This window comes from Sciurus vulgaris (genome assembly GCF_902686455.1).
Source record: "Sciurus vulgaris genome assembly, chromosome: 9".
Classification (NCBI taxonomy): Eukaryota; Metazoa; Chordata; class Mammalia; order Rodentia; family Sciuridae; genus Sciurus; species Sciurus vulgaris.
The window spans coordinates 130,626,916-130,646,122 of NC_136469.1; the positions used below are offsets into that span (position 1 = coordinate 130,626,916).

The 19,207-nt window shown below is 37.4% G+C and overlaps 1 protein-coding gene across 6 annotated transcripts in view; it reads left to right on the forward strand.

Moving 5' to 3' along the window:
- The window catches only part of KCNIP4 (potassium voltage-gated channel interacting protein 4), a 1,142,821-nt gene that overhangs the window by 1,005,195 nt on the left and 118,419 nt on the right, over positions 1 to 19,207 (forward strand). Inside the window, exon 2 of one of the 6 annotated variants that reach the window (XM_079154780.1) lies at positions 7,099 to 7,204. The exons of the other annotated variants lie outside the window; for them this stretch is intronic. Coding sequence (XP_079010906.1) covers positions 7,099 to 7,204 — 106 coding nt within the window. The remainder of the gene's footprint in view (positions 1 to 7,098; positions 7,205 to 19,207) is intronic. 6 annotated transcript variants of the gene reach the window in all.

The window sequence follows — 19,207 nt, forward strand, 5'->3', positions numbered from 1 at the left end:
TGCTAAGTCTAAATGAATCTGCTAATTATTTGACATGAAGTTAATTTGCACATTCTGAGACCATCACAAAAGACATATAAACATCATAAAAGCATTTCATGCTTTTAGAAGATATTGATTGAACATTTGATATACCAGGCACTTTACAAAGTAAGAATTCAATAATGAATAAGAAGGATACAGTTAAAGATTTAATTATATGGTTGGGCATACTTTCACCATATTTTCACTCTGTTCCTTCTAGTTGTTGTCCCTCTATTTCTCTGTTCCTGACTTCCTTTGAGTTAAATATTTTAAGTATTCCATTTTAATCTCCCTGTTGAGGTTTTGACTATAACCCCTTGTATTATCTTTAGGCGGTGGCTTAGCATCTAGTGATTGCAATATGTCTCCTTCACTTTTTTTAAAAAATTGTATTCTAATTAGCTATAAATGACAGTAGAATGCATTTATGCATTTTGATAAATCATACATTAATGGAGTATAATTTCTCATTTTTCCAATTGTACATATTGTAGGATCTCATGGGTCATGCAGTCATATATGTACATGAGGTAATAATGTGTTTCACTCTACTATCCTTCCTACCCCCATACCCCTTCCCCTCCCTTCACTTCCCTCTACCTAATATAAAGCAACTCTATTATTCCTAGCCTCCCTCCCTCATTGTAAATTAGCATTCACATATCAGAGAAAACATTTGGCCTTTGATATTTTGGGTTTGGCTTATTTTGCTTAGCATGATATTCTCCAACTCCATCCAACTTGCTTTTACCAGCAAGTGCCATAATTTCATTCTTCTTTAAAGTTGAGTAATATTCCATCATATATCTAGAATATTCCAGATATATAATATTCCATCATATGGAATCATATGACATATATATAAAATATATATATATATATGTCATAGTTTCTTTATCCATTCATCTGTTGAAGGACACCTAGGTTGGTTCCATACTTTAGCTATATGGGGTTGAGCTACTATAAACCTTGATGTGGCTATGTCACTGTAGTATGCTGATTTTAGTCCTTCGGGCATAAACCAAAGAGTGTGATAGCTGGGTCAATTCCAAGTTTTCTGAGGAATCTTCATACTCCTTTCCATAATTGTTGTACCAATTTGCAGCCCCACCAGCAATGTATGAGTGTATATTTTTCCTTATATCCTCGCCAGCATTTATGGATGATTGTATTCTTGACAATTCCATTCTGATTGGAGTGAGGTGAAACCTTAGTTTTGATTTTCATTTCTCTAATTGCTAGAGATGTTGAACATTTTTTGTATATTTGTTGATCGATTGTATATCTTCTTCTATGAAGTGACTGCTCACTTCCCTAGTCAATTTATTGATTGGGTTATTTGCTTTTTTGGTGTTATGTTTTTTGAGTTCTTTGTATATCCTACAGGTTAATGCTTTATGTGAGGTGCATGTGGTAAAGATTTTCTCCCAATCTGTAGGCTCTCTCTTCACTTATTGAGTTTTTCTTTTGCTGAAAAGAAGTTTTTTTAGTTTAAGTCCTTCCCATTTATTGATTCTTGATTTAACTTCTTGGGCTTTAGGGTTGTTGTTAAGGAAGTCAGATCCTAGGTTGACATGGTGAAGGCTTGGGCCTAGTTTTTGTTCTAGTAGGTGCAGGGTCTCTGTTCTCATGCGTATTGTCCTTGAAATTCTAGCCAGAACAATTAGACAGAAGAAATAAATTAAAGGGATACAAATAGGTAAAGAAGAATTCAGACTAATACATTTTCCTGTGACATGATTTTATTTTAGAAGATCCAAAAAATTCCACCAAAAACTTCTAAAACTAACAATTGAATTCAGCGAAATAGCGGGATTTAAAATTGATACCCATAAATCAAAAGTATTTGTATACATCAGTAATGAAAGATAAATAAAGAAAACTACCCCATTCACAGTAACTTCCAAAAAATAAAATACTTGGGAATCTAACAAGAGAGGTGAAAGACCTCTACAATGAAAACTACAGAACACTTAAGAAAGAAATTGAAGAAGACCTTAGAATATGAAAAGACCTCCCATGCTCCTGAATAGGCAGAATAAATAGTCAAAATGGCCATACTACCAAAAGTATTATGCAAATTTAATGCAATCCCTTCACTTTTTGTAGGCTACTTAGAATTGACATTGTGCCATGTTGTAAAATTTAAAAACCATACATCAGTAAAACGTCCATTCTCCTCTAGATCTATATGCTATTGTTGAAAAATTTGCATCTGTAAATGTAATAAACTCCACAATAGTTTTTTTAAGTCTTGAGTAAATAAAGAAAACAAAATAACATTTCATATTTATTCACATATCTTCAATATCTAGTGCTCTTCAATTCCAGCTGTAGATTCAAGTTTCCTTATAATTTGCCCTCAGCCTGAGGAATTTCCTTTGGTGTTTGTGGTAGTGCAAGACTCTTAACTATGAATCTTCACAAATTTAGTTTATCCGAACATATATTTATTTCACCTTCATTCCACAAATACTATTTTTATTGAGTATAGAATTTTGGGTTGATGGTGCACATGCCTCTGAGAACATTGTGTGCTATTACAATGTTTCCTTGTCTCTGAGGTTTCCAATGAGAAACCATACTCATGTACCAGACCAGCTTGTGTACTTTTCTCCTATTTTTTAAAGTCTTTTCTCATTTTTAGTTACAGCATTATGACTGTAGCTGTATATGATTCTTCTTTGTCTTGCTTGAAATTTAAAAGTTCATTGGATATCTACATTAATGTTTTTAAACCGTTATTTCTTCAACATTTTCTCAACTCTCCTGTCTCCACTTATACTTATGTTGGATTTCTTGACATGCTGTGCATATTACTAAGACTCTTAATTTCTAAAGTCTTTTTCTCTATATCTAGATTGAATGATTTATTTCACTGATCTTTACTTAGGCTATGTAGTCCCCAATCTGCTGTTAAGTGAATTTTATAAATTTTATTTTAGATATTTTATTGTATTTCTAGAATCACCATTTGGTGATTACTGTTTTAATTCTTTGTCTAAAACTTTCTACCTTTTACCTACTATGACCATCTTTCTCTTAAAAGTCATTCCCTACTACTTTTTACATCTTCCTCATCTCAGGATCTGTTTCTAATGACTGCTTTCTTATCTCAATTATGGGAACATTTTTTTACTCCTTTACATGTTGAATAATTTTTGATAGCCCAAGAGAAATTATTATGATATGAAGGAGTTTAGACCAAATAATATTATCTAAAATGGGCTGAATATTGTTCTAGAAGACATTCCAGTCCAGTGGTTCTCTTCAGTCTTTCTAGTTTTGCTTATGTCTTCTGTGTGGGAAGGTCAATTTTGGTTGGTATGGCACTTACTCCAGGAAATCATCCTTACTCCACAAATGATCTTTCTGAGTGCACATGTGAATGCCAGTGATGCATTATACAGTTTCTTTCTTTTCTTTTTCTTTATTTTTCATTCTTTTATTTTTTTCCTGACTGGTCCAGATCTCCAACACTGCCCTTCAGTACAGAATTCTGTTGTCTCCATTAGATTCTCAGCCATTCAGAATCTTTGAATGATAAGTATTTTGAAGCTTTACCCTGATCATTCATATTTCATCCCTTAAGCAATAACTCACATTTAATTGTCATGCAGGTTCTTTGCGCCTCCCCATGCACAGATATTACTTCTTCATTTTGGCTGCCCTAGAAACGTCAGGAATCTGGAATGCCACTTTGCCACCACAGCCCAAGGAGCACAGGCTTAGCTTGAACTTCATCTCTCTGTCTTATGGAAGAAACATGCCCCAGGCAGAGGGAGGGGGTCAGCTTTTGAATGTCTCTTCTCCCCAGCATCATAGTTCTGTACTCTTTATTTTCCTGTGTTTAACAATATTTGCTTTACATAACTTATCTGGTTATATGATTGCTTGTAGTATGATAGTACATCCAATAACATTTATTCTTTAAATGTTGGAAGTGAAAATCCTCAATCTTACATTTCTGTGGGGAAGACAGGTCGACTATGTACTTGTATCATTAGTTATTTTCATTTTATTTGTGTGAAGGAGAAATAAAAGAAACTATGGGAACATACAATAGTTGTTGATAACCCAGTTTGATATGTCATGTAAGTTTTTCCTCAGAAATGTCATTGAATTGACATCTCAAGGATAAACAGGTGTTAACTTGGCAAAGAGGAGGTAAAATTTACATTCCCGTTCAGAAAGGAGCATGTGAAAGTCTCTAAGACGGGAGGGAATATGGTATTCTCAAATAAGTGGAAAATTTTAAGTCTAACATTTACTAAAAGTGCATTTTGTGAGTGTCACTGTGCCAAATGTTTTCTGTATTGTTTTTCTTGATACCTACAATGTTTTGAGGTTGATACTATTACCAATTCATTTCACCAGAAGAAAACGGAGATGCAAAGAGACTTAGTAATTAAGGAATCCCAGGTCACATGGTGCTGGATATGACTCAGTCTGTTTGGGGCCAGTCCCTGAACACTCAACCACTACATTTTAAGGAGAAAAAAGCAGAATAATCTGATAGCCAAGAGAGAGGCAAGAAAGAGAAAGAAAAAGAGAAAGAGAGAAGGAGAAAGAGAGAAAGAGAGAAAGGAAGGAAGGAAGGAAAGAAAGAAGGAAGGAAGGAAGGAAAGAAAAAAGGAAAGAGGAGAAATTTAGTCATATTCACATTCTGAGAAGTGTAAGATCTCACTGAGGAGAAAACACTATAGAAATAAAGTAGGAGTCATACACAAATTATATATAAATATGTTTCTAAGAGAGACTTAAATGTTGATTTAGCAACCAAGATTGTTTCATATAAATCCCTTTGTTTTACAAAGGCAAAATAGAGACCTAAAGTTCAATGCTCTGTAGGAAGTCACCCAGCTTGATGTAATAAGACAGGAGCTAAAATTTCGGGTTGCTAGCTCCTAATTAATAATGGCTGTCTGTCTATCCTATCCAAGTGGAGGGAAGGGGTGCACCTGGGAGTGTGTGGGAAGGAGGAGCTCCCTTTTCCACACTCAATGCCTGTGATTCCAGGAAATCCATTTGAGATTGAGTTTGGCAGAACCAAGAACTTAAGGGGAAAACAACCAGCCCAGGGAATCTTCCTTGGGTGCCTGCCATGAGTGCAGAGTTTGACTAGATGTCAAGAAATCAAATCAGAAGCAAAGGAGCCTGATAAAAGGCTAAATCCATGCCTCTGTCCTACTACAGAAGGCTGCAGCAACTTCTCCCTCAAGTTCCTTGCCAGAATGGGGTCTCACCTACAATAGGACCTGATACCCAGCACGACAAGGCACTAGGGTGAGATGGTGGAACAAGAGGGATGGATAGAGCAGAGGGGCCACATGGCCTCTCCCCACAGAACAGTTAGAGACACAAGAGGGAAAGTTTGTCTCAAAGAATGCCTGGGGATGTCGAGTTGGTAGCTGGTAAGGGGCTGAGCAGTCTGAGGGGTCAGTGCCTATTTGTAATGGAGGTACACAGGGTGCAGAGGGAAGGAGTAGAGTCCTGTCTGAGGAGGTAGAGCCAAACCCCCAGAAAAGCTTACAGAGTAGAGGATGCTGAGATGGGTCCATCCTTCTGGAGATGGAGAAGGAAGAAACAAAGCAAAGAGTCTGCTTTCTGTAAATCGGACTTACGTTTCAAAGCATATTTAGATATAAATCTGGGGAATGAAGTCAGGTCTTTATATGATAAAGTGAATTTATTGATCTTCTATTATGTGTCAGATCATTAACCAGCATGTGGGATCTTGAGTGAACAAGATGTTTCACATGGCCCAAGTCCCAAGACCAGAGGAGGGTCTGCCTTTTGAGTTCCAGCAAAGGCAACGGGGTCAGTGTGCTCAGTTAGCAATGGTGTGGAACAGTAAGGAGGGCAGATGGAAACAGGAGCAGAGGGCAGGGGAGAGCCAGATCCTGCAGGGACTGGGTTTCCTGATAGGAAGGAGGACAGTTTTATCCAGAAAATGATCTGGTTCAATTTACATATTTACTATTCATTTTGTCACTCACCCAAACACAAGAATTTTAGCCAGTGGACACTGATGGAGAGCTGAATCAACTTCAAATGAAGAGATTCATAGTCTTGGGGTCAGGACTTGTTTATAATTTCAAGGTAGGAATTATGAAGTAGAAAAGGAACAAGTGATACACTTGTTATATCCATACCATAAAGATGGTCTGACCTCAATTTAAATTGTATCTCTCGTTTTCGATTTCTATTTGACACCTTCCAAACTAATTTTGAAAAAGCAGCAGATAATAACATGCAAATCCAGGCTTCTATGCACCCAGAGTACTGAAGTTGATGAGGAGCTAGTCAGCTGGCTCCTCTCATTTCAGGTGTTTGTTAGCCTGCCTGGGCGGCCACTGTTGATATTCCTTGAGTCCTTTCCAACTGCCTGAAGTCACAGATGGTGCTCCATCTATTCCTGGGTTAACATTTTATAAACACACTTTGCTTCTTTTGGAATTGTTCTGCTTGAATAAGTTCCATTCATTAATGTCCACGTGGGAAAAATGTGAAGGATTGTCACATCTCCGGGCATGTCAGCATATGCTAATGAAGCTGCATATGGAGGACATTTGTTTTTTACTTTCAGGGAAGGCAAAGGTACTAACAGGTGATTGTGGTGTGAATGATTTATGCAGAGCATCTCTCTCCTCTGTAATCAAAGACGGGGAGCAATGAGAACAGATAATTGTGCTGTGGGCTCCTAACACTGGTTTGGATACTGAAGTTTCAATCCAGTTACCTCTTTTAGTGACATTTGTCTTATTCTTGATCTAAGGCCTAAAATTTCACCAAATTTCACTTTTGTCATCCTATAGATAACCTTTCATGTTCTGTTTTCACTTGTTAATCGTTGTCATTTAAAGCCATATAAGGAATTTTTTTTTTTTTTTTTTTCAAATTAAAGCCCAAATAAGGAGAAAGATATTTTGGAGTCTCAATCCAGTGCCTGCGATTGCCTGAGCGGATGGCTGCATCCCCATCCTGCCTGCCTGGCTTCTCTGATAACCCCTGCAGCACAGCCCAGGGACTCTGTGCTGACAGCATTAACAGAACTGATCGTGTATTTTCTAGGTTTCCTCTACGCTCAGAACAACACCAAGCGCAGCATTAAAGAGCGACTCATGAAGCTCTTGCCCTGCTCAGCTGCCAAAACGTCGTCTCCTGCTATTCAAAGCAAGTTTGGTTTTTTGTATTTTGTTTTTTTATTCCCCTCCCCCAAACTGTTTGCTTTGTTTGTTAGGTTTGCATGCATGGCAGTTCTCTGCTTCTCAAAGAATCAATATATCATATACCGCAAAACCAAGTCTATTGATGTACTCATATTTACCTACATACCCAGGAGCACTTTTGTGCAATTATGAAGCACTTCCTATTTGGCAGACTGACACAGCACGGTGTGAGTGACAAGAGCCTGTGCCTCAGAGCTTTGGGACATTTTTGTTTGATCTGAGGGTTGGGGACTAGAACCCAAGTAATTCACAAGATATGGTTTAACTTGTTGGCAAAGCAGCTGGACATTTTAAGCCATATTATCTTTTTTTCTTTGATTTTGTAATTGACACATAAAAATTGTACACATTGGCAGAGTGGCATGTGACATGCATATATTGTGCAATGGTCAAATCAGAGTGAGCACGTTCATTGTCACAAATGTTTATCATTTTTTGTGGTGAAAACATCAAAATCCTTTGCACTAACTTTTTTGGAATATGTAATGTATCATCACCCTACTGTGCAATAGGAACTTCCTTCTCCACTCTAACTATAATGTAGTAGCTGTAGTTGTCTCTTCCCCATTCCCCCCGCCACTCTCCCCACGCTCTGGTTACCACTCTACTCTCAAGGTCTATCCCATCAGCTTTTTAATCCCACGGGTGAGCGAGACCATGTGGCGTGTCTTCCTATACCTGGGCCTTATTTCACTTAACGTAATGACCTCCAGTTTTATCTATATTATTGCAAATGATAGGATTTAGTCTTCTTTAGGGCTGAATGGTAATTCACTGTATACATACACTACCTTTCCTTTTTGTCCATTCATCCAACGATGAATAGTAGGAGGAAAAAACATGGGCTCCAGATGTCTCCTCAACCTACTGGCCCCATGTCCTCTATATACATACCCAGGAGGGGGACCACAAGATATATCGTAGTTCTAGTTTTAATTTTTTGAGGAACCTCTGCATTGTTTTCCAAAGAGCCCATAAAGTCTTTTTTTTTTTTTTTTTTTTTTGCAGGGGTACCAGGGATTGAACTCAGGGACACTCCACCATGAGCCACACCCCCAGCCCTATTGTGTATTTTATTTAGAGACAGGGTCTCACTGAATTGCTTAGCGCCTTGCCATTGCTGTAGCTGGCTTTGAAATAGCAATCCTCCTGCCTCAGCCTCCTGAGTCCCTGGGATTACAGGCAGGTGCCGCTGCACCTGGCTTTAAGTGTCTTGACTCACATGCATTGGGTACACAGTTTAGATACTACCAAAGTTTAGGAATATCATTAGGTTAGAAAAAAACACAAAAAAGTGGAAAATATTTAAATAAATATAACTTTTTTCTTTGCTCACTTTCTCCTTGTATCAATCAACGTTCTCTAGAAAAACAAAATACACACCCACACATATCTTTACTCATATAGACAAACACATATGTAAATGGATTTATTTGGAGGAATCCGCTCACTGGACTACAGGGGCTGGCACTATAGGGCAGGCTGGCAGGCCAGAAGGTCAGGCTGTAAATAAACTGCAGTCTTCAGTTAGATTTTCTTCTTCTTCAGGAACACTGTTTTTGGTTAAGGTCTTCAAGTGATTAAATGAGACCCCCCCTCATGATATAACTTTATCTGCCTTTCACTTAATATCAACTGATTGTTGATATCACACATCTAGAATACTTCACAGCAACACTTTGGGTTAGGGTTTGATTAAATAGCTGGATGCTGCAGACTAACCAGGTTGAAATAAGACTAACCACCACACTCCCTGTTTTCTTGTTCTCTCCAATTAGATGATATTTTTAAGGAGTAGAAAACAGAAGATCCCTACAGGCAAACCTCAACTGATTTTATAAAGACGTAATGTATAATTTATAACATACATTTACAAATATTCTGTGTAAAAATGTTCTTTTTTACACTTTTTTTTTTTTTTTTTTTTTTTTGAGGATCAAACCACTCTCAGACAGAGAACATGGTGTTCTTTGCTAGTTAGGAAAGACAGCATTAAAAATTTAGGGGAGGCTGGGTTTGGTGGTGCACGCCTATAATCTTAGCAGCTCAGGAGGCTGAGGCAAGAGGATCACAGGTTCAAAGCCAGCCCTAGCAACTTAGTGAGGCCCTAAACAACTTAGCAAGACCCTGTTGCAAAATAAAAAATATAAATAAAAAGGGCTGGGGATGTGACTCAGTGCATAGCACCCTGAGTTCAATCCCCCAGTAGCAAAAAGATAAAATAAAAATAAAAAAATCTAGGGGAAATACAAAAGACCAGGGACCCAGAACCTTATCTCTATCACTGTCTGAATATTCTGCCATACCATTTTTTAGTAGCCCCTGAATCCAACTAATGATTTATCACATGAATGTCCTGAAATTTTACTATTCTTCTCAACACAAATGGAGGAAGTATAGAGAGAACCTCAAATGACATGTCCAGTGGAAGGTTCTGGGAAAGAACAGCAACCATGTTTCAATGACACTGACCAGTCATATATCATCATAACAAGAGTTAATTATTTCACTTATTTTATTCAGCGAATATCTATTATATGTCACTTCCTGCTCCTTGTGCTGGGTGACAAAGCAACAAATAAAACAGATACAAAAATATTAAGACAAACCAAAAAACATAAAAGAAACAAACCCAATTCTACAAAAACTTGCATTATAGTCTGTGGGGGGAGGTGGCAGGACAGCATGATTTTTATGAACAATAATCCCATGTACAAAAAATTAAAACTGTGGTTGAGATACATTGCTCTGATTTTATTTTTATTTCACTGCACCCACATGCACAACATCTCACAGATAAAATGAAACATGGCACTCTTAGCCTAGAAGGCCTTTATTTAGGAAAATGCCAAACCTAGGTGGCGCTGAAGCTGCAGGTGTCTTTATTAATACTGTTGGTCAGAGACTGTTATTAGAGTCATTGCTTTTCTCCTTTCAATTGGAACCAATATTTCCAATTTACCAGATGTTTACAAGAAACACAATCATTTGTATGATGTACAAAGATAAAATGTAAATTTCAAATGGATCCCCATATCCACTTAGTAGGCAATAAAATATTCCTGTTCTTTTAGCACTTTTCCTGCACCAGTATTTGGTAAAATAATCTCAAATAAACACAGATGATGGAATACAGTTTCAAAAAGAAAGCTGATGAAAAAGAATCTTTCTTGAAATAAAAGGATAAAACGTGACCAAAATTTATCAGACTCTAAAAACATATTTTTATAAAGATAACCATTTTTTTATAAAACTGGCTGACAGTTTTGTAGACTTGGCATATGATTTGTTGGACCACAAAAGACCATCAGATCTAAAACTCTCACTCACTAGCGACCACATTCCCTAGCAGCCACCTGTCACAAGAAAACCCCAGCATGTGGAAAAGAGAACACATTAATTTCATCACTCCACTGGTAGGTGATCTCATTAGCTGCCCATCCATGGACTGGTCCTGGAGCAACTGGGCACAGGACCAAAAAGATGCTATGAGGACAGGGAGCAGGAGGTAGTCAGCCAGCGCCAGATATGTGATCAGAAAAACACATCCACCCGACCACCGTGTCTGCGTGCTGAGCCATGGAGAATATCAGGGATTCTTGACCATCACTAAACTGGTCGATTTTCTCTCTGAAATATCTTTGAAATTCACTTTTTATCTCTGGTGCTATGCCTCTGGCTCAGACCCTCATTATCTCTTCCAAGAACTATTGAAAGAGGCAAAGGGAGGGATCACCCGGGCATGTATTGAAATTCTGTTATGCTTGTTGCTAAACAAAGGCCCAGAGTTATTTACATAAATTCTCTGCCTCTTAGTTTCAGTATTTAGTCTCTATTCCACAACAGGGTTTGCTTTTCTTTTGTTTTTGAGAGACCAGGTCTGTAACAGGGAATAAGACGCTATTAGTTCACTTCTCTATTAGTTCACTTCTTTCATGGAGCTTATTCGAGAAGAGAGAGTGAACATGATCTCTGAAAGTCATGAGTTTTATACAGGAAGTGAACCAGGGCTGTCAGAGGAGCTGTAGTCTCGTCTGGGTCAATTGCTGAGGCAACATTTGAGACCTTAGAGCAAGAGGAAGTCGGTAACATGAAGGTCTTGAGAGACAGCTCCAGAGGAGGAAAGAAGCACAGTTTTCAAAATGTAGAGAAGCACCATGTGAGCATGCGACATAGTTAGTAGGTGGAACATCGTCAAGTATGAATACATGACAGATATGAACTCATTTCAGATATGAAATGCCCAGCCACCTTCTCAGGCAGTCATGTTATCTCCTCCATATAATACCCAAGAAAACCAAGAGAAGTAAAGCAACGCCTCAGTTGGACTGATAGTTACCAGAAGGTGGAAAAAGCTATAGCTACACCTACGGATTCTAAGAGAGGGATCCTCTTTGGGGATCAAGGTCAAGGAGTGTGGAGAGTTTTGTCCATAGAGATCAGCCTTCCAGATCCAGAGCAGCATTTAGAAGGTGGAGGGGGTGCCAGGGAGCCAAAGAAATAGTGTTTCCCAAATTCCTTATATTTTGGTATGTAGGCGTTGCTATCTACAGAACAGTAACAACGCTCAGCCTCAATCAAGTGGCTTCTTTTTCTAGTGTTAGTTCTCGATTCCATAACATCCTTGAAGCTGAAAAACTGGCTCATAAATGCTTATTGATATTGAGTAGATGTTTATAGGATTAAGGAATTTAACAACTCACTTCATGGATGACTTGGTACCAAGAAATTCCTAGCTACCACACTCTATGTGAGCACAAATATTTGTTGTTAAAAAAATAAGTGTTGTCCAGTCTGCACTGTATCTCTTCACTGAATAACTCTGAGTGCTTCACCTTATCTTCCTATTCCCCAGTTCTTTTTTCTAAAAACTAAAGCAATCAATTTTTTCCTATTTATTGAAAGGACATCATAGTAACAACAAGGCTACTTACAGATAATAGGAGCTAACACAAAAGATAAAACATTAAACATCTGATTAAATGTGTGTTTATATTTATACCACTTTAATTTAAATCTGAATCATGATAGTACCTACCTAGTAATATCTCCATGCCCTCATTCAACCAAATTAATTGATTCACTAAATTAAGGCTCCATTGTAGGGTTTTGTTGTTGGTTTGAGCAGAAATGGGAGAGTGAATTCAACAAGGTTACTGTGAGGCTAGACCAGTCACACCCAATAAGCCACCATCAGCACACTTATTGCATAACTGTTAAGTCACAGTTTCCAAACTACACTTGATATGTTTGATGTCAAATACAGCAGAATATTTCTGTGTGTGTTGTTTTTCCTTGTCTTGTATTGATCACGGAAAATTTGACATACATCTCTTGGCAGAGGATCTATTAGCATTTGAGTGTTGATGGATTTGTTTTCAAAAAAAATGACTTGAAATGCCAACATGATGTTAATTAAAATACAACAGTAACTGCCAGGAAGAAAATGTTGAATGTTTACCCTTATGACAATTAATTAATCTTATGCTAATTCCTTGGTGAAATTAGCTTAAACCGGGACCTGGACATATAGTCAGGCATATCTTTGGAGGAACTGCTGCAAAAAACATCAAGGTGTGCAAACTTAATTTTTAGTTATTTTTCAGTAAAAAGCAAGGATGCCTCAATTGCATTATATTTATGAGCCCTATTATGTCCAAATTCTCTTGCTATTATTTTAACTTTATTTAACATCTAGCACTAACTTGTGCTATACAAATATAATTGCATCGTACCCTTTATCACATTGTGTCATAAAAATAATCATGAAAGATGGACTTTGCTATCCTCATTTTATAGGATATGAAACTAGGCATCCGAGTTTAATTAATTTTCTTGGGTCACCTAAGCAAGAAGAGGAAATGATGGGGCCAAATCTAGCAGTTGAGGTTCAGAGTCTATGTACTGATCAGTTTTCAGTTTTCTAGTGACATTCAAAGTTTTGGTCCTTTTTATAAAGAAGCAAAGACAAGGTTTTTTTTTTTTTTTTTTTCCCCCACTTAATGAACTGTTTCCTCTCCCTGTACCTCAGTCTCACACTCCACAAACAGAAGCAGAGGCTACACCCAAGTCTTCTTTCAGATACAGCATTGTGGAAGCCCTTCAGTTGATTAGTTCTTACTTCTGGCAATGACAAGTAGCAGATATTTCAAAATTTACTGTTTTCATGATACTTTACTACCCATGAGATGCAGAAAGTAGCAAACACTGGAAGCTTCATTTAGCTCAGACTTAATACCATTTGGCACTATCATTTGTTTGGCTAGTTTTACTAATTTGAGTATTTGTCCCTTCCCTTTCAATGGTTTTTTTTTTTTTTTTATAGGTTTTAACAAACTTTCTTTGAATATCTCATATTCATAATATTCCTGTGAGAACAACAGAAACAGAATCCAAAAGTTATCATCTCACGTTCCAAACCAAAAAAGAACAAGATCAGATAGACGATAGATGATAGATAGAGAGATAGATAATGTATGTATGTATGTGTGTGTGTATATATTTTTATATATACACACACACATACAGAGAGAGAGAGAGAGAGAGAGAGAGAGAGAGAGAGAGAGAGAGAGATTAAATGGCTTGCCCAAAGTCACATTTTTATTGACAATTGTGAAGTGGGAAGTCTTTTTTCTTTCTGGTCTATCATATATCTATTAGGAATGTTTATTAAACCATGACTAGGTGTTGGTAAGGGAATGCTGGATCTAGGAGTCCCAGGACAGCTGTTTCCTGTTGGCAGGTTTAGTGAATTTCACAACAAAGTGGCAGAAAGTTATGGATCACTGTTTGAAAGGTAATCATGCAAGACACATGGGAACATACAGATCGGCCTTCCATCTGAAGGCTGACATGGTGCTGAAATAAACAGATGCCTATATAGATCACTTAGATACAAGGACTATAATAAAGTACCATGAGCAGCAATGCCAGGGAGGTATTAGCATTACAGAATTAAGTGTGATAACTCTGGGACAAGCCTGTTTGGTTCACATCCTGATTCTTTGATTGACTATAAAAAACTTAGGTAACTTTCTTACACTTTCTGGGATTCAATTTCCTCATCTGTAAGGTGGAAATAATCACAGTAAATATTTTCTCTGCTTGCTCATAGAATTTACATGAGCATATGATGTGTTTACAACATTTATTTAAGTGGACAATGAACGTTGGCTGCTCCTAATGTTGTTTCACCACCACAATGATCAAGACCACTGTAGTCACTTAGATGAGACTGAATATCACCTGTGTGTAGTTTACAAACAGTATTTCAGCAGCTCCCTTGGATAAGAATCATCTTTTGATGAGGAATAAAAAGCAGGTACTTGAAAAAATGAAGCTCAAGACAGTCAGGAGGGACAAGAACTGAGGAAGAGAAATAGCAAGAAAAGTGAGACTGAGGACAGTTTTTGAAGGACCTTGCAAGCAGTAAGCATTTGCCTATTATTAGTCAGTTAGTCCTCATTACAGTGAGGAATTCATAGCAGAGAGAAGCCTCTTACTGCAGGGTTACCAGGAAGGGGCCAGGGTCCCAAAACGTCTTCATGGGCACACTTCAATGACCTAACTTCCTCCCATTAGGCCACACCTCCTAAAGTTTGTACACCTCCCAATCATACCATAGGTTGGTGACCTATGGCATTATTAACACATGGGAACTTAAGGCACATTCAAGATCCAAACTGTAACACGAAGCAAGGGTCCATGTACAATCAGGAGGCAATGGAACTTTTCAATAAAGCTTTTCAACTGAGAAGTGATTCTGTGTCACAACTGGGGTTTTAAGTCAGCCAAATGTACAAAAAGTTGACACAAGTCCCATTTTAGAAGGGTAGATGGTGAACTTAAAGTGAGAGGAAAGACTAGCAAAGGCTCAAAAGTAGCATTTGAAGGCAAAACACAGGACATCAAAACTATCAACAAAACCCACTAAGATATTTGTTTCTGAATCAAGAAACAAACTGAAGCCCAGCACAATGACCCATGCCAGTAATCCCAGCAGCTTGGGAGGTTGAAACAGCAGGATTGCAAATTCAAAGCCAGCCTCTACAACTTAGTGAGGCCCTAAGCAATTTAGTGAGAGCCTGTCTTAAAAACAATATATATAAAAATGGCAAGGGAGATGGCTCCATGGTCAAGTGCACCTGGATTCAATCCCTGCTATAAAAAAGGAACAGATTGAAATTCATAGTGATAACATGACACAAAAATAAATTAGAAGGCAGGAGTTAAATTGTTGAAGAAGAAAAAGAAATGAAACAGGAAAATCAGTTGGAGACCTGGTTAAGAAGTCTATGCAAGAGAAAATAACAACTACCTTTTATAGCACAACACTACTGCAGGCTCTAGAAATTGTTAATATTTACTACAAGGCTTTGAGGAAGGCATAATTATAATCCCCACTTATAAGAGAAAAATCAAGCAAATTGAATCACTAATCCAGGATCTCACAATTATTACATGTCAAATCAGGAATCTGACATCAAACAGTTATAAGAGCAGAGCTTAGGTTGTCCACCACCAAATGGCCCTGCCTACAAGAGACAACAAATGTCCAAGTATATCTGGCAATAGAGGTATAAGCTGGAGGGTGAATTTGAAATATACCATGAAGGCATAATTTTAAAGACTGATGAACAATTTTTGCTGTTTTCATCAAAATCATAATGAACATTAATCAAGATAAGCAGCAGAGAACGCAGGCCGTGGGAGTGAGTTAAAGACCCACGACAGCTTTATTTCAGACATGTTGGCTTAAAGTGCCTGAAAGACAAAAGTAATTATTGAAACAGCTTTTAGCAAACTTTATTGTTGATTAGTGCGTCTTATTTTTGGTTATCTGTGTGGTGAAATTTTTTGCTTCCCACTTGATTTTTTTTACTATTTTAGTACCATTAATTTGAGCCAAAATGGATGGAGGGATGACTACTTCTAAAAATCTGTGTAAAATAATAAACAAAAACTTCCCATTTTTTCTTTTGTTAAAAATTTGATGCTTGGTCACTCATATTACTGACAAGACTCATACATACCCATTTTTCATTTGCCTAAGAAGTTACATTTGGGCATTCAGTGAGTTTGCTTCTGCTGGCTTATTGTAGACACTGAGATGAGAACCTAACACTTTAAGCAGACTCAATTTTCCACTCCACCAGGTCTATAAAATACAGATTCTGGCTATGTTATATGTTTAGATTGTTGGGTTTAAGTTTAGACTTCTTACTTTCAAATTACCTTCTGGCCGAGGGATTTGGAGCATTGAATCTTACAGACAACCATTTTTTTCAGAAACACCAATGCATCTTTGCTTGTAAGGTTTCATTCAAAAAAGGAGAAAATCAAAAGACAAGTTCTGGAGGTGAACAGACAGAGAAAACCTTATTTACTTTTTAGCAAAAGTTTTCATGTGAAATATTGGATAACAAAACTTTGCTGTAGTATGTATGTAATGTTTTCTGAATCTCTTTGAGCTAAATATATTCTCCAGTGAGTGCTTCTGAAAGTAAAAAAAAAATCCATAGTTAATTTATCTAGATTACAGTGTCAAATAATGCTTTAGGTGAGCAGATATTAAAGGTACCCATGAAAAATCTGTCACATAATAACAAAAACATACATGTGGATTCTATGACATAGTATGTATTGTTCAAAATCCTCTAATACATACTTCTGTGTACTCTTCTATCCTGATTGCCATTTTACAGATGAGGAGACTGAGGATGTGAGGTATTAAGTGTCTTTTCCTAAATTACACAACTACTAAGCTACAGAGCTTGAACTCAGGCCCAAGTCATTTAATCATTTGATAAAATTTTTACTGGATACCTGCTGCTCATTAGGTATTATACTAGGTGTCAAGGATACAGCCAGGACTAAGCCAGACATTGGTCTAGCCCACCATACTCATACAGTCTGAGGGAAGAGGGGTGCAGAACCTGTGCTTTGTTGCCACATAGAATCCTCCCCTGGAGATATTTTCAAAGTTTTACATGCATTGTTTCATTTCAATGTGCAACAACATTGCGCAATAAATCCTATTATTATCCCTATTTATTGATGAAGAGATTGTGGCACAGAGACTAAGTAAGCACTTAGTCCAGAGTCACAGAGTTAATAATTAAGACAGAAAAAGGGATTCAATTAACATCAAGAAGTGTTGTGCCAGAGCTCTTACTCCTAGATATTCTAGAGTAATGCCTTACACTGGGAAATATGCAGTAATTATTAATAATCATTATTGCTGTCATCTATCGATTAATTCCTACCTGCCAGTAAACAATTCAAATGATCTCTCAAAAACAACTTCGTGAAATTAATGCAAATATCACCCAAAGTTTATAGATTGTTAAGTTGAGGGCTGGAGAGTTTAAACAGTGTCCAGTGACAGAAATTCTGAAATAGATCTAGGAAAAAATAGAAATTTGGAGCAACCGAGTAATTTTCTAGTATTAGTGTATTATGATTTGGATCTGGAATGTCTCCAGAAAGTTCATGTGTAAAGACTTGATCCACAGTGCAGTGATATTCAGAGGTGGGGCTCTAATTGTTTTTTGCAATAAACTCTATTTACTAATTATGCATTCAAGCTGAAATTAAATTATATACAGGTGAACATTTCTAGAAGACAAATATTTGCCTTATAAAAGGAACTCATGAAAACTTGTTTAACAAAGCAAGTAACTAAAACCACATCAAATAACAACTGCTAGAAGAAAACATAGAGTCAACACTCCATCATAAAGGTGCTGGCACTGACTTCCTTAACGAGACTCCCAAAGCACAAGAAGTAGAATCAAGAATCAATAAGTGGTATGACATTAAACTAAAAAGCTTCTGCACAACATAGGAAATTATTTAGAGCATGAAGAGAAAGGAATGGGAGGAAATCCTAGCCAGCTACCCCTCTGATATGGGATTCATATCCAGAACATACAAAGAACTCAAAAAACGTTAATATCTAAACAAACAAAAAACCAAATAACCCAATCAATAAATGGGCAAAAGAGCTAAATATAAATTTCTCCAAAGGAAAACACAAAAGGCCAATAAATAAGTGAAAAAATGTTCGACATCTCTAGCAATCATGGAAATGCAAATCAGACCCACAATGCGACTTTATCTCGCTCCAGTCGGAATGGTAATGATCAGGAATACAAACAATAAATTCTGGAGAGGTTCTGGAGACAGAGGTGGGGCTTTGGGGAAGGAATTGGATCATGAGTGCTCTGACCTCATCAGTGGATTAAACCCTGTAGAGCTGAATGGACTGACTGATTGGAGGTGGTAGAAACCTTGGTTGCGGGGCATGGTTGGAGGAGGTAGGTCACAGGGAGTGTGCCCTTGGAGACTGTATCTTGTCTCATGCCCCTGGCTCATTCTCTCTCTCCCTTTGCTTCCTGGCTGCCAAGAGCTGAGCAGCTTTCCTCTGCCATGACGTTTTGCCTCACCTCAGGCCCAGCTGACCATGATCTCAAACCTCTGAAACCATCAACCAAAGTTAACTTTTTCTTCTCTAAGTTGTTTATGTCAGGTATTTTGGTCACAGCAACAAAAAACTGACTAAGGCATAACACTTCCATGAACTGTTCAGCTCCTTGTGTTAAGACTGACAGTAGACATAAAGGTCAATGACATGCTCCTCTAAAAATACTATCATTAATTGAGTGTTCACTATAGGCTAGACATATACACCATCTCACTTAATGCCTAGAATCAACCCATTCTGTAACATTGGGTACAACTTTATGCCGATTTTATTATTATACAATTATGCAATTAACTATTCTGCTCTTCTGCCAAACCCAGAAAAGGCAGGAGGATGATGTTTAGAAATCAAACACCCAAACAAAAATCTGAAAATTAGTAGCAAAGGAATCTAGGCAGAAAATAGAGTTATTTTGGAATTGAAAATGGCCTTGAAGCAAGCCCTTCAGTTTATAATTTCGTACATA